Raw genomic sequence first — 14,018 nt, 5'->3', positions numbered from 1 at the left:
CCGGGCCAGGGAGACCGGAAGGAACGAGGGGTATCCAAGGGCAGAGCTCAGCTCCGCAGTCACACGGCTGCAGGTCGAGGGTTTGGGGAAAGGTAGGAACTGGTCCCCGCCACCTGCCGGGCACTAGTCTTACCCAGTCAGGCCGTGGCTGCCCTGGCCTGGTCCCAAAAAATGTGAGCACCGCCCCTACTCCCGCCCCCTTCCCCGCCGCGCCCGCGGGGTCGGGGTCTAGGCAGCAGGCGCCGGGAGCCGGGCGAGTGTCCCGGCGCGGGAGGGGGAGGGGGCGGCGCGAGGTGGGGCGGAGCGTCGGCGCCTCTCGGAGCCTTATTCCCCGCCGCGCGCCGGGAGCGCTCAGTCGATCGAGGGAGCTGCGCGCATCACGTAGCTGACCAGCCTGACTCGGGCTCAGGGGCTTGGGCCGACAGGAGCACGCCCGGACCGACGGAGTGAGCAAACAGACACGCAGGGGCCTTTAGATCCTCGCAGGTCCCAGCAAGACTTGCATCGGGAGGCCGGCAGCAGTCCGTGCCCCGCGGAATCTCCTGCTCCCCTCCCACCCTATTTCTCGTGCCAGCGCCCGTTGACCGCCGCCTCCAAAGTGATTGATTGCCGCCGTGCCTCCTTCGCCGGGTCCGCGACCATGAAGCTGCTGCCGTCGGTGGTGCTGAAGGTCTTTCTGGCTGCAGGTGAGAGGGCTACCGACGCCCCCGGAGGTCGGGGGCGGGGGGTGGGGACGCTCTGCGGGGGGTACGGGGAAGGTCGCTGCTGCGCCCCCGGCGTGGGCCACTTGGTGGGGCCCGTGCTCCCTGGTAGGCGGGCTCTGGCATTGGTGCGTGGCGACCGGGGTCTGGCGGAGGGTCTGATGCGGCCTTACCCTCTCACTCTCAGTAGTCTCAGCGTTGGTGACCGGAGAGAGCCTGGAGCGGCTTCGTAGAGGGTTGGAGGGTGGAACCAGCAACCTGGGATCTCCCACGGAATCTACGGACCAGCTGCTGACCCCGGGAGGCGGACGGGGCCGGGAAGCCCTGGACTTGAAAGAGGCCGACCTAGACCTTTTCAGAGGTGGGTGTGGGGGCTGCCCATCCTCAGACCCCGGTGGGCAGGTGAAGAATAAGCAGATCCGGGATTCATTTGTTTGGGCACACCTGTGGGTTTGGGGTTTTCATGGAGGACTTCAGGGAAAAGCTGATCGGCCTGGCGAGCATAATGAGGGATCCTGGAATAGGGGTCGCGCTCTTTTTGGCCCTTGGTTGCCATATGTCAAGTTGCTGCCTTGCTGGGTACCTTGGAGCAAATGGAGGCAGGCAAGGTGTCGGGTCTGTATCTTCTTCCTAAGTAAGCTGGGTGGTAGGAACGAGGAATGATTGGGATGCTTTCTCTAGAGTTTCTATGTAAAAATGGGCCCAAGCCCTAATTCTCACATCAAATGACTGTAAAAAATAACAGACGAGGAGAGGCTAGGCACATAGTAGGTATGCAGTGTAAGTCTTCTCCATCCACTTGTCTTCAGGTTGGGGAAACAGAGGGGAATGAGAAACTCTTGGTCTCCCCCAGGTGAAGCCAGCACTTCCTGGGAAGGCTATGAATGATGAGCACTGGGTCCTTAGGAGCTGTATTGAAATGCTGGGTATCTACAAATCCTACCCAAAGTCTGGAGACTTCCTGACCCCCTTGAGTCCCTGGGTCCATCCAAGGGAGGAAGAGCCCAGTGGGATCCTCCAACAGGCAGATGTGGCTGTGGCTGAGTATAGGAACAGACAGGACAGAGTCCAGAGTCACTGGCATTGCCTGCTGCGAGAGCCCCAGCCACCTGCAGCAATTCAGGAGGGTGGAGCAGGGACTGAGCCTGGGAGCACCGGAATGACTATATTTGGTTGGAAAGATACCCACCTGTTCTAGCCCCACCCCCCAGCCACTCATCTCCCTCCTTAGGCAGTGCTTCCCTTGGGTGCTGTCTCTGCTTTGTAAAATGAAGTTTCTGTTGCAAAGCTGAACCTGGGCTCTCATCCTTTATCATCTCACAGTGGACCTTGGGGGTCACCGGTGAGTGCTCCTGACCCTCTCCTTCTAGGCTGGGCAGAGCCTGGCCTGTGACTCACCCTCCACCCACACAGCTGCTCCTCATACCTCTGCAGACCTGACTCACTGCTCCCTCTCCCGGACCGGAGACTGGCTGTCACCCTGTCACTTTTCCCCTCCTCTTTCTCACTGGCTTGGGTTGTCTGCCTCAGTTTCACCACAGCTGTGGTCACTTGAGTTTCTCTCAACATCTGCCTCACCTTCTGAGCTCAGAAGGGGCCTGGGTCTGCACCGGAGGGGACTGGGGACTGGGGACTGCTGGCACCTCTCTCTCTTCCTGTCTCTTGGCTTTGCTGGGTGAAGATTGTTTCTCAGGGTATCCTATCACTTGAAATAAGTGTTACCATTTTTTAAGTGCCTACTGTGTTCCAAGTATTCAACATGTTACTATAGGTTAATTAATCCTTATAGCAACCCTCTGAAATGGGAACTCTTACTGTCCACTTTTTACCAAAAATCCCAACACTCGGAGAGATTAAGCATCTTGTCCAAGATCATGTGGCTGAAATGAGAGCCCAGGTCTGCTCACCTCAAGGCCCATTCATTGTCTCTCATTCCTGGCTCCACATCCCAGGTGCTCCAGACTTGTCCGGGGGAGGGGACGGGTATGTGAGACAGCTTAGTGTATTGGGAAAGAGCACTGGATATGGAGTCCAGAGGCCATATTTCTGATCCCAACCCTGTATGGCCTGGGCCAAGTCACTGTCTTTTGGGACCTCAAGTATTTCACTTGAAATGGAAAGCCATGCTGTTTTGGCTTGAGGACCCTTGGTCTCCAGTCTAACATTTGATGCTCACCTGTCTGCCAGACATGGGGCTACAGTTGTGGACAGCGGGCACCTTTTTTTCTGCTGTGGGCAGGGAAGAGAAGGACTGGTGTCAGACCCTTGGGCTGATGGGTGTCGCCCATGGTCAGGCCCAGCGGATGTCTGTGTGAGGTGGTTTTCCGCCTTGGAAGCATGGAAAGGATGGGGGCAGTCATTGTTGTTTCAGTACTTTCTGGATAGTTCCTTACTTTTCATCTTTCTACCACTTGTACACACCATACTCCCCATCCTAGGGAGCTATAACCAGGACATTTTGCGGGTACATGTAAATGGACCTTTGAGAGAAATGGTGAGCTGCAAAGGGCACAGAGCAGGGCAAATATTTTGTTTGCGTTCAGAAAAGCAAGGCCCCGACCAGGGATGGTTTTCTTGCTGTTCCTGAGCCTGGCTCTGCACTGGGCTCACGGTACTCTGGTGCTAACAGGTCCCCCAGAAGAGGCCACCTGGACATGGGCACTGCTCTTACTTAAAGAGTACCCCCCTCACACACACAAAACCCCTCCAGAACCTTCTGCAGCAGCAGTTTTTATCTCTGACGCTGTCTTCCTGCAACCGGGTCACTGAGTGCAGTATCAGGAAATGATTTAAGGCCAAAATAGCACCAAGTGGGTGTGGGGCAGTAGGAGGTGGGAAGGAGAGTGGGGTGGGGGTGAGGTTGGTAGAATTGCCCAGTGAGCTGCAGTTACTCAAGAGGAGTTAGCATTCTTGGAATGAGGATCTTAAACTGAGTTTGTGAAATGCCCTCCTTGGGACCCCCACTCGCCTCTACTTCCTCCACTACTTTCTAGGGGCTCTGCCCAGTCTTCCTTCAGTCCCTGGGAGGCACGGAGCCCACGGGCCTTTCTAGGCCTCTGACTTCAGGTGGGATCAAAGAGTTTACCCTCCTTTGAGATGCTGTGCTGTTCTGATTCTTTTTCTCCCCTGGAGTCAAAGACCTAACCTAGCGCTTATCTCCTGCAGTAGCTTTCTCCTCCAAGCCGCAAGCTCTGGCCACACCCAGCAAGGAGGAGCGTGGGAAAAGGAAGAAGAAAGGCAAGGGCTTGGGGAAGAAGAGAGACCCATGTCTTCGCAGATACAAGGACTACTGCATTCATGGAGACTGCAAATATGTGAAGGAGATCCGGGCCCCATCCTGCATGTAAGTGTCCCTGCCCCTAGCCTGACTGTCCGCGCGCTCTTTCTCAGCCACGTGGCTGTTCCTAGTTGTCACTGTTCCTGGAATTCAAAATTCCACCCAGTTTCTTCTCAACCTCTGGGCGGAAGTTGGGAGGAAGGGAAGTATTTTTAGTCAGAGGAAGGGGCTTCCCCCGCATAGGATGCAATTTCCTGTGGTGTGGGTCTGTGATGTTCTTGTTGTGTTCTTGGGGACGTTTCCTGCTTGCTCAAGGCAGGTCCTTCATCCCTGCCTCATGCCTGCTCCAGATGGGATGGATCAGTAGGAGACCTGGCAGAGTGTTTTGGGTGGAGCAGGGCTCCCGAGGCCTCCTTTCTCAAGCCCAGCAGGCAGATACAAGGTACATTTGGACCCATGCAGTACAGGTGTGCATGTACTCGGACATGCGTGCACAAGAGTGAGCTAATTGCGGTTGAATCTAAGGCACAATAGGACTGCACAGAGAGCAATCATCGTGGGAGTGGGGAGAACCCCCTCCTCCTTCCTCCACCTTCCCCCGCAACAAGGGCCAGGCGGTGGGGGACATGCTGGGTATTGGCCTTTGGCCAAGGGGTGGGAGAACACTCCCTTTGTGCAAGATTCACAGGAAATGGAACCCGACCCAGTAGGCATCAGCCCCCAGGGCAGGCAGCACCACCCTTCCCCGGGCAGGGGTGTGGGTGGAGGGGCCATGGGTTCCCCAGCTGATCTGTTAGGCCAAGCCCAGCAAACGGCTGTCTTGGCAACCCCTCAGGGATGACGGCACTGCCACGCTCTCTGGCAGGCATAATGTCGCCAGTGTGCCTGAGGCCAACACTCGAGTCAGGCTGTAAACATCCACGCTTCTGCTGGGCACGAGGCCCTATGGGGAGGCAGGCTCTGTGACCTGGGAGACCCTGGCCCCCGCCAGGAGATTGCTGGGTGCACACCACCTCCCAACCTGTCAAGAAGACTGGCTGCCTGGCATCTCCTGTACTGTGATGGTGCAGATCCCTTGGCTTTTTAAAACTTCCTTGTCTCATCTGATCTCACATAGCCGAGCTGCCCGGTACTTGGCACATGGCAGACAGACTCGTTACTCCCCACCAGGTTCATGGTCATTCGTGTGTCCTCTCTTATAACATCCTCGTCAGGAGCTTGACATGGGAGGGGGCTGCTGAAGAATGACAAAGACAGTCTCCAAGTAATCCTTCCCATAGGTCTTGGGATAAGGCAGGGAATGTTTGTCTTAAATTTATAAAATGGCATCATTGGCACAGGGTAGAGGCAGTGACTCTGAGGGTAGTCAAGAGGGACTAAGGCCAGGCATCTGTCTGGGCCAAACTGGTTCAGGGTGTTGGTGGGTGGACTTCCACTGCTCAGCTGAGAACCCTTGCAGGGCTGCTGTCCTGGAGAGCTGGGCTCAAGCCACCTCCTAAACCCACAGACCTAGATAGGGGTGGCCCTAGGATGGTGATGATAACCATGAAGATGCTTCTCTCCTTTGCCCTGAAGCTCCACAGTTAACATGCACCGTGAGCTGAGCCCAATAGGTGTATGTTGAGCACCCACTTGATGCCATCTATTCTAGGGGGTGGGGAGATGTAGTCCTGTCATGGGGTGCTCAGAAGCCCCCTGCTGGGTAGGCAGCGCTTGCTGTCTCTACTTGAAAGATGTGGAAACCGGAGCCAGGAAGTAGGAAGTGATTTGCCTGAGATCAACAGCTAAATAAGTGGATGGAAACAGGACAGGGACTCAGGTGCCTGACTTCCAGTCCAACATGCTTTTTATGTCCCCGGGCTGCTCTCAGTGTTGGCTTGCGTCCTTCTTCCCCATCTGTCCTCACAGAGTTTGAGCGGGGGTTTTATAGAGGGCAGCTGTTCGCCCGGAGGTCTCTGAAGGCTTTTACTAGCCAGAGAGAAGGGCAATCTGATATGAAGACTTTGTATCTGCTTCGTAGGCGTATTTTCACAGGGCTGGACTCTGGGTCTGGTGTGGCTGCCTCCTGCCTCCAGCACTTGGTATTTAGGGCAGAAAGCAAAGAGAAGATGCAGAGCTCCTGGTTTGAGGCAATGTGACATCTGGACACCCACATCTGGGGCCCTCTGTGGCTCCTCCTTGCCTCCAGACCCAGGAGCCGCCACAGGGCGTGTCCAGGCTGCTGTGGTGAACTTGAGGCTAGCCAGCTTCCTAAAACAGTCGTCCACAGCCGCTGTCCTCAGGAAAGCTCTTTTGTGTCACCAGCCGAAGGTTGCCCTCAAAGAGCAGCTTCCTGGGGCTCCTGACTGCCTGCTGACCCAGATATTGGCTGCAGGGTTTCCTGTGGCTGGCAGAGACCTGGGGGCAGTGGGGCTGAGGAGGACTCAGTGCTGGCATAGGGACGGGCTTGGGGGCTCTCCTTGCCTCTCCGTCAGGTGCTGAGGAGGAATCTCGAGCCCATTCTCTTTGGCTCCATCTGACTTTGGTGCCCCATTCCTCAGGTATGGGCAGTGCACTCTGGAGTCCGTTACATAATAATGCACATGTATGAGGGACTTAGCCTCTTATTAAATGCTTTTGTCTATGTTATTTGATCTTCACAATACTCGAGTAAGGTAGGCATTTATTACTCTCGTGTCTTACATGAGAAAATCGAAGTTTGGAAAGGTAAACGTAACGTGCTCAAGATCGCCTGGATAGAAATAGCAGCAGGACCTCTCTGGAACTCATGTGTTCTGAGACCCCCACACCAGATGGTGCCCCCTCCACATCCTAGAGTGGAGCTGGAGAAACCCACTTTGGAAGACATCTCTGGACCCTAGAGGTTCTTGCTTCTGTTGTAATACAAGTTCGGAAGTGGGTCACAGACATGGGTGGGAGGGATGTGTCCCAGTTTGATGCTGGCTCTGGGGAAGACACACCATCTTGCCCCCACCGGGGGATGTTTGGAATGTGCTTACCCTCCTTCCCTGGGGAATCCAGGAGTCTGCTGCAGAGGGAGGGGGCGGGGGGGTAATATTAGGATGTTTACATTATTATCCTTTTGACTCAGGGTGGGGGTGGAGGGATTATGTAACTGGATTGCAGGACTCTGAGGCCAGCCTTTATTTCTATCATCTGAGTAACTACCTGTGGGGTTTGAATGATAGGAAGTGAACAGCAGGCTCCACTTCGGCTCCCCACCCCGCCCCCCACCGGGAGAGCACAGTCTCTGAAGTCATCCAGACTGCTGGGTTGCATCCGAGCCCTACCACCCACTAGCCGTGTACCTTGGGCAAACTGTCCAAGAAGTTAAGCCTCAGTCTCTTCATCGTTAAAATGGGCATAGTAAGCCGTACTTCATAGAGGTGTTTTTAAGATTAAATGAAATGGTCCTTGTAAAGAAATTAGCAGAGTACTTGGCTTATTTATTATTCGAGTTAATAATAACTAACAACAGCAGTAGTAATGGGGAGCAGAGTCAGACAGCCTCAGGAGCCTGTCAACCCCTCAGAGATGTGTTTTCTGGGGGTGACCTGCACTGTTCATGAATTTGGAATTTGCCAAACCTGGTTTCTAGTCTTGGTCCTACTGCTTTCTAGTTGTTTAACTTTTAGCAAATCAATCTCTCTGATCCTTAACCTTAGTCTTTCAATCTGTAAAACTGGGCTGTACCTGCCTACTAAGGTGTTAGGGGTCTCAGCTGAGCTCACAGATAAGATAGTGCCCTATAAACTGTTGACATCTGTGCAGGAGAGACTTTTCCTGGGCATTCCTGTGAACTTCCTCTGCGTCCTGGCAGAAAGGGCGCCATGGTTTTGCCCACCTGAGCCGATGAGACAGATGCCTGGAGTGTGCTCTGCTGTGTGTATAGGGGGACTGACCCACATTTATCCTGCAGTGAGGCATTCCCCAAAGCACCCAGGAGGAGCTGAGACCAGGAGAGGTGCTGGGCAGGAAGGCGGGGGCAGCCTGGCCCCTCCACTGATCACTGATGGACAGGTCTGCATCCCGGGTACCTCTCAGCAGGAAGGAGGGATGATTCCTTGTTCTGAGGCACCAGGTGCACAACCTGCTTCCTAAAAGGAGGCTGAGCTCAGAGTACAGGGCCCCAGGTTTTCAGTGCTTTTTGGGTAGCTAGTGGCCTAATGTCCCCAGGCAGACAATGCACTGCACCCCCTGATTAGGGAGTGGGCAGTTATGTGTGTGAGTGGGCAGCTCGCTGAATTCGGGGTCAGACAATCAACTTCTCTGCCCTGCTGCATGCCCCCGGGGAAAAGAGCTCTGTCTCGCTGCAAGCCCCTGGCATTCCCACCTATGTCAAAGGGTTTCCCGTTGCCCAGAGAAAGGAGGGGGCAGACATGTGCTCCTTCAATTGGAAGTGCTTCCTAGTCTTCCTAAGAGCTTCCAGGAAGTGCTTTGTGTTAGAAGAGGCAGTTGCCATCTGATTTATTTCTAGAGTGAGAGGAGCCAAGGGGTTGTTCCTGACGTTCTTCCATGCTGTAGTAGGGCAGCTGGGCAAGATGTTGCCTTGGTTTCTTCACTTTATCCTGCGATGAAGGAGACCCCATAGCCCAGTGTTCAGAGGCCAAAGGCCAAAGTTGAGCTCTCAAGTGGGGCTCTGCGCCTACGGGGAGCTGGGAGTTAAATGAAGGGGACTTGAGAAAAGTGACTTCTGGCACAGGCACAGGACCTATTAATAGGCTGGGCAGGGGCAGAGAGGGACTGGACTCAGGAAGTATTGATGGGGAAGGCCCGGTTTATTTCTGGGTCAAGAGGTGAGGGGCCTCACTAGAGGGAGCGTTACCGAATCTCCTCAGCTTAACCCACCAGCTCATGTGACTAAGTCCCCTTAACCGGCTTAAACAGACCGTCTTCACACACATGCAATAAATCATCCACACGTGGAACGCATCTAGCTGAGACCTTGGAGTCCTCCCTCCCTTTTTCCCTGCCTGGAGCAGGAATCTCAGGGCAGAGAATCAGAGGGAGTGGAGAAGGGGGTGCGGAGCGAGGGAGGAAGGCCATAGAGCCCTCAGAGGGGCCTCGAAAGCGTCCCTGCTGGGGAAGGGCAGAGGGTAGGCATTGTGGTCAGGGACCAATAGGCTCCTGTAGGTGGGCTGTTCTCAAGAGTGCGAGACCAAACCGATGATGTCATCTCTGCTTCGTTCTGTCTTGAATCAGCTGCCACGCAGGTTACCATGGAGAGAGGTGCCATGGGCTGAGCCTCCCAGTGGAAAATCCCTTATCTACATATGACCACACTACCATCCTGGCTGTGGTGGCCGTGGTGCTGTCGTCTGTCTGTCTGCTTGTCATCGTGGGGCTTCTCATGTTTAGGTGAGTGCTGGGGGCCCCCTGCAGGCTCTTTCTGCTAATCACTTCCATTCCTCCTCGTCCTGCTGGGTCCTCCGCCTGGTGGTCACATGAGCCCTCCAAGCTCCCCAGATTCTTGGCTAGCATTCTGATTGCATTCCTGAGGACAGGTCCTCATAAGGATGTTGTGAGAATTGTATGAATGAGGTAAAAATTTCTTAGCAAATTGTAGCCTGCAGTTAGAGACAGTTTGGGTCCCTTGGGGCAGTTGGACCTTTGACCAGGTGTATTGGGCTGCTGTCCCTCTGGGCTTTCCCGAGTAGTGGATGCAGCCACCACTGCATCACCATTTCGAAGGATCCTCTCTGGAACCTGTGCCCTGTTGTAGTAGGCACAGCTTGCTCACAAAACTTAACCCTCCTCAGGTACCACAGGAGAGGAGGTTATGATGTGGAAAATGAAGAGAAAGTGAAGTTGGGCATGACTACTTCCCACTGAGAGAGACTTGTGCTCAAGGTAACAGTCCCTTCTCTGCCCCCTGGCACCATCACCACCTTTCCTGGGCTCTGTTTCAAGGCTTGTTGAATCCTCCTCTTGGCCTAGGGGTTGGCTTGACCTGGGAGGGCGGCCTAGGGTCAGGGCCCCCTTGCAGAACTGTTTTCAAAAAGGCTGCCTGCGAGCTCAGCTTCTCCTGCCCTCATCCCCTCTGCTTCCACGCCCTCCCAGGTGATCTTCCCACTTAGAAAGACTGGGCCTGGGAGACTGTTAAGACTGGATCCAGCTTTAAAATCCTTCCTCTTGTGCTTTAGGAATCAGCTGGGGACTGCTACCTCCGAGAAGACACAAGCGGATCACAGACTCTGCAGAGGGAAAGGACTTCACAACAAGCTGTGAAGACCCCTTTGTCCCCAGTTGCCATCTAGATTGGGCCTCCCTTAATTGCTTTACCAGAGCCTTCAAGTGCCAAACAGAACGTGTCCAATGGGGTCTGGATGAGAAGGAAGCGAAAGCGAGGGACCGTCAAGCCCTTCTGATTCCCCTCCACCAACCCCCACTTAACCTGTAAAGTTTGTTTAAACACTTGTCTTCTGGATTAAGATGCCAGTTAAATTCCATGTGCTCCAGGATCTGTGACTGAAAGGAGGAAAAGGAAGGAGAGGAGAAAGAAAGGTTCATGGACTCTAAGAAAGTAACAAAGATTGAAAACCCACAGACTCGGGTAGTTACCACGGGATCTGCCATTGGACCCTTCGGCGCTGGATTTGATGAGCTAACTGTGAAATACCTTAAGCCTGAGAACTCTGAATTTTGGGACTTCTACCCAAATGGAAAAATAACAACTATTTTTTTTTTGTTTGTAAAAATGCCTCTTAAATTATATATTTATTTTATTCTATGTATGTTAATTTATTTAGTTTTTAACAATCTAACAATAATATTTCAAGTGCCTAGACTGTTACTTTGGGATTTCCTGGCGCCCCCTACCCCCCGCCTCAGTCCCCCACCATCTGGCTCAGCATCACTGTCTTCTGCCACAAATCTGAGGTGGCTCTGTGGCCCGTCTGCAGCAAGCTATCGTCTGCCCACATTTCCGAAGATCTTCCGTGGTCAGAGCGCCACGGGGGGTGGTCTGTATGGTCAGGACATAGGAGTTAACTTTGTCAGATCCACTCTGTGAGTCGGACTGCAGTCTTGCCTAGGCGATTTTGTCCACTGTTTGTGTTTTGAAAGCCCAAGGTGCTGATGTCGAAGCATAACAGAGATCGGTGTTTCTCCGCCAAATCTCAGAAGCGATTGGGCTTCCATGCTTGCAGCTTCCCCGGCCCCTGGCCCGCATCAGCCCTGGCCCACATCAGGCCTGGCCCACAGAGTGGGAACTCACTTTCCTTTGTGTCGAGACATTTCCCTTACTCCTGCCGCTCTTCTGGTGCTACTCCACGCAGGGGTCAGTGCAGCAGAGGCTGATCAAGAGAAGGTATTAGCGGAAAAAACTGACCAAGGAGGAACAGGAAACGTTGCAGCTGACTGTTCTCGGTAATTGATAACCTATGAATTGCTACAGAGAAGCTAGTGTGGAGGTGAGGACAGCTTTTATGTAAACCTACCCACCTCACCGAAACTATGAACGAATGCTGTCACGGTCCCTTCTGGAAGTTTCTGGTGCCATTTCTCAACTGTTACAACTTGTATTTCCAAAACTGGTTCATATTTATACTTTGCAATTCAAATAAAGATAACCCTTACTCCATAGCCTTCTGTCTGTTTGTTTGAGCTGGGAACTGGTTTAACTAAGCCCTGGTTTGATGTTAGGTCTACACCACACCTGCTTATTTCACTCTCTCAGCATCGCCAACAGCCCTGTGATGGTGGTACTCTTGTCCCATTTTGCAAAAGGGGAACCTGAGGCCCGGGGAGGTTATGTAACTTGCCCAAGGACACGCAGTTGGAGTTGGTTAGTGACGGCTGAAACAGGTAGTCTGACTCCGATGCTTGGTCTAGTTACATCACACTGCTTGTGAGACTTTTCACACAGGAGGCTTGGCTGGTTGTGACCTGGAAAGACACCTTCCCATTCAGTCACAGATTGTTGACTCAGGGCTTGACCCTCAGCTGTGTGTGAAGGCAGACATTGAGCTTGGTGGAAACAAGACAACTTCGATGCCCCTCCTGGTGCTCTCCTGGTGCTCGACAGCCAGTCCACCAGCAAGTGTCATCAGTCCTGGTATATATGCCAATGCAGCCACTTCCTGTCACTACCACTGCCATCACCTTAGTCTGACTCTTATCTGGACTCCTGCAAGGGCCTCCTGCCCCCTTGCCTTCACCTTGCTCCCATGCAGCCCATTGACAAGACAGCCAGAGGGGTTGTTTAAACCACCATCCAGATCCTCCCGCCCTACAGCCCTTCCCTGACCACTCAGTTACACGGGAGCGTAGGTAGTCTTCCCCCCACCCTACTCTTATTCTCCTTATGTTGATTTATTTTTCTCTATAGCCCATATTACCACCAACATGTTATTTATTTATTATCTTTCTTTTTCTACTAGGGCGCTGGCTCCATAGGGTAGGTGTACATTTCTGTAATCCCAGATTCTAATACAATGCAATTGAGTGGTAGACACTAAATATTTGTTATGTGGATGAATGACTATAAGAAATGACTAAAACCCACTCCAAGACCAGCAAGTGAACAGGTATGTGATCCAGTGCTGCCCTGGGAGTGTAGCTGGGTTTAAAGAAGGGCCCTGCCTTGTTGGGGCAGGTAGATGGGAGTGAGAAGATGAAAGTGGAATTTGGGGCAAGTCAGGTGGCCATGGTGTCTTGTGTGGTTGGGAGACAGAGAGACCTATTGGGAGGCCATTGGGCAAGTGCAACTGGACTGTCCCCTCCTCATCCTCTTCTCTCAGAGAGCTTTGACACTGAAGTTTCTCTTGGAGCTCACACAGAGCTCTTGTATGTCCATCAAGTATCCCTTTAAGACTTTGGGCAGCAGTGACTACCACAGCTGAATATTGTATGGATGCTATACCCCAGCAATTCTGTTCCTAGGGATATACACAAGAGAGATGAGTGCATGTGTTCACCAAAAGATCTGCACAAGAGTGATATCAGGATCATTCACAATAACTGAAAACTGGGAACTACCCAAATACCCACTGGTGTTTGAGGATGAAACAAATGAATAAATTGTATGCAACTATGTAATGAAATACTAAAGAGCAGCATGGGTGAATCTCACAGCATAATGCTGAGTGAGAGAAGCCAGACACAAAAGGGTACATTCTGTACCATTCTATTTATTGAAAATTTAACAGCAGGCAGGTCCTGGCTGGGTAGCTCAGTTGGTGAGAGCATCGTCCTGATGCACCAAGGTTGCACATCAATCCCCAGTCAGGTCACATACAAGAATCAACCAATGAATGCGTAAATAAGTGGAACAACAAACTGATGTTTCTCTCTCTGCATCCCTTTCTTTCTCTCTCTAAAATCAATCAATAAATAAGATAAAATTAACAACAGATAAAACTAATCTCAGGGGAAAGAAATCAGGAGGGGATTCCTGTCAGGACTGGTAATGACTGGAGGGAGAAGATAGGGAGACTTAGATGTCCTGGTAACATTACGTTCCACAACATAGGTGCTGGCGCACAGTCTGGGGGCTGGCCAACCGGTGTGTTCTCTTTGAGAAAACACATTGAGTGTGACCTGTGTATTTTTGTATCTCTTTTAAACACGAGTAAACGTATTTTTAAAAACTTGGATAGGAGGCTCTTTTGCTATGTGTATTGTATAAAGCTCTGTAAAGTACCAATGCACTTCTTTGGTAATCAGAGAAAATAGTACAGATGTCAAAAAGAACTGTAGAGCACTGAGTTACTTTCTTGGGGCTCCCTTTCCTGCTTCCAAGCTTCAAGCCTCCAGCCCTCACACGGGCTGGGCTTTTCTGAACATAATTTGTTTCTCTTGCTAATGTTTCCTGTGGGCTCTGAGTTTCCTGCCTTTCAGCTACTCTCTCCTCCTGCCCCTGCTGTTGATGGGAGCACTCCTTGGCATCTCCCCTGGGCATCGACTTGGCTGCCACACTGACTCAGGAAGCCTCTGAACCTGCAGCCACTTCTCAAAATTGGCCAGCTCACTAAGCATGTCCCACTGGGCCACACACTTTACAGGCATCATCTCAGACCCCTCATCACAACCCAGGGGGT

At 52.5% G+C, this 14,018-nt stretch overlaps 1 protein-coding gene across 2 annotated transcripts; it reads left to right on the top strand.

Annotated features, from left to right (window-relative positions):
• Nucleotides 1-321: 321 nt before the first annotated feature.
• Nucleotides 322-11,560, top strand: HBEGF (heparin binding EGF like growth factor). Of its 2 annotated transcripts, none has more exons than XM_037061827.1 (6): nt 322-686; nt 889-1,062; nt 3,870-4,044; nt 9,181-9,336; nt 9,738-9,828; nt 10,122-11,560. In XM_037061827.1, exons 1-5 carry the CDS (start codon nt 641-643, stop codon nt 9,808-9,810), a joined length of 624 nt encoding a protein of 207 aa, XP_036917722.1. In that variant the 5' UTR covers nt 322-640; the 3' UTR covers nt 9,811-9,828; nt 10,122-11,560. The 2 variants fall into 2 exon arrangements, with proteins under 2 accessions (XP_036917722.1, XP_036917716.1); XM_037061821.1 differs by having other exon boundaries at nt 3,867-4,044.
• The last annotated feature ends 2,458 nt before the right edge of the window (nt 11,561-14,018 follow it).

This window comes from Sturnira hondurensis, unplaced genomic scaffold (genome assembly GCF_014824575.4).
Source record: "Sturnira hondurensis isolate 20B ecotype Veracruz unplaced genomic scaffold, ASM1482457v3 Scaffold0001120, whole genome shotgun sequence".
Classification (NCBI taxonomy): Eukaryota; Metazoa; Chordata; class Mammalia; order Chiroptera; family Phyllostomidae; genus Sturnira; species Sturnira hondurensis.
Note: the sequence above shows the minus strand (reverse complement) of the source record. Positions and strands in the feature narration are given on the sequence as shown.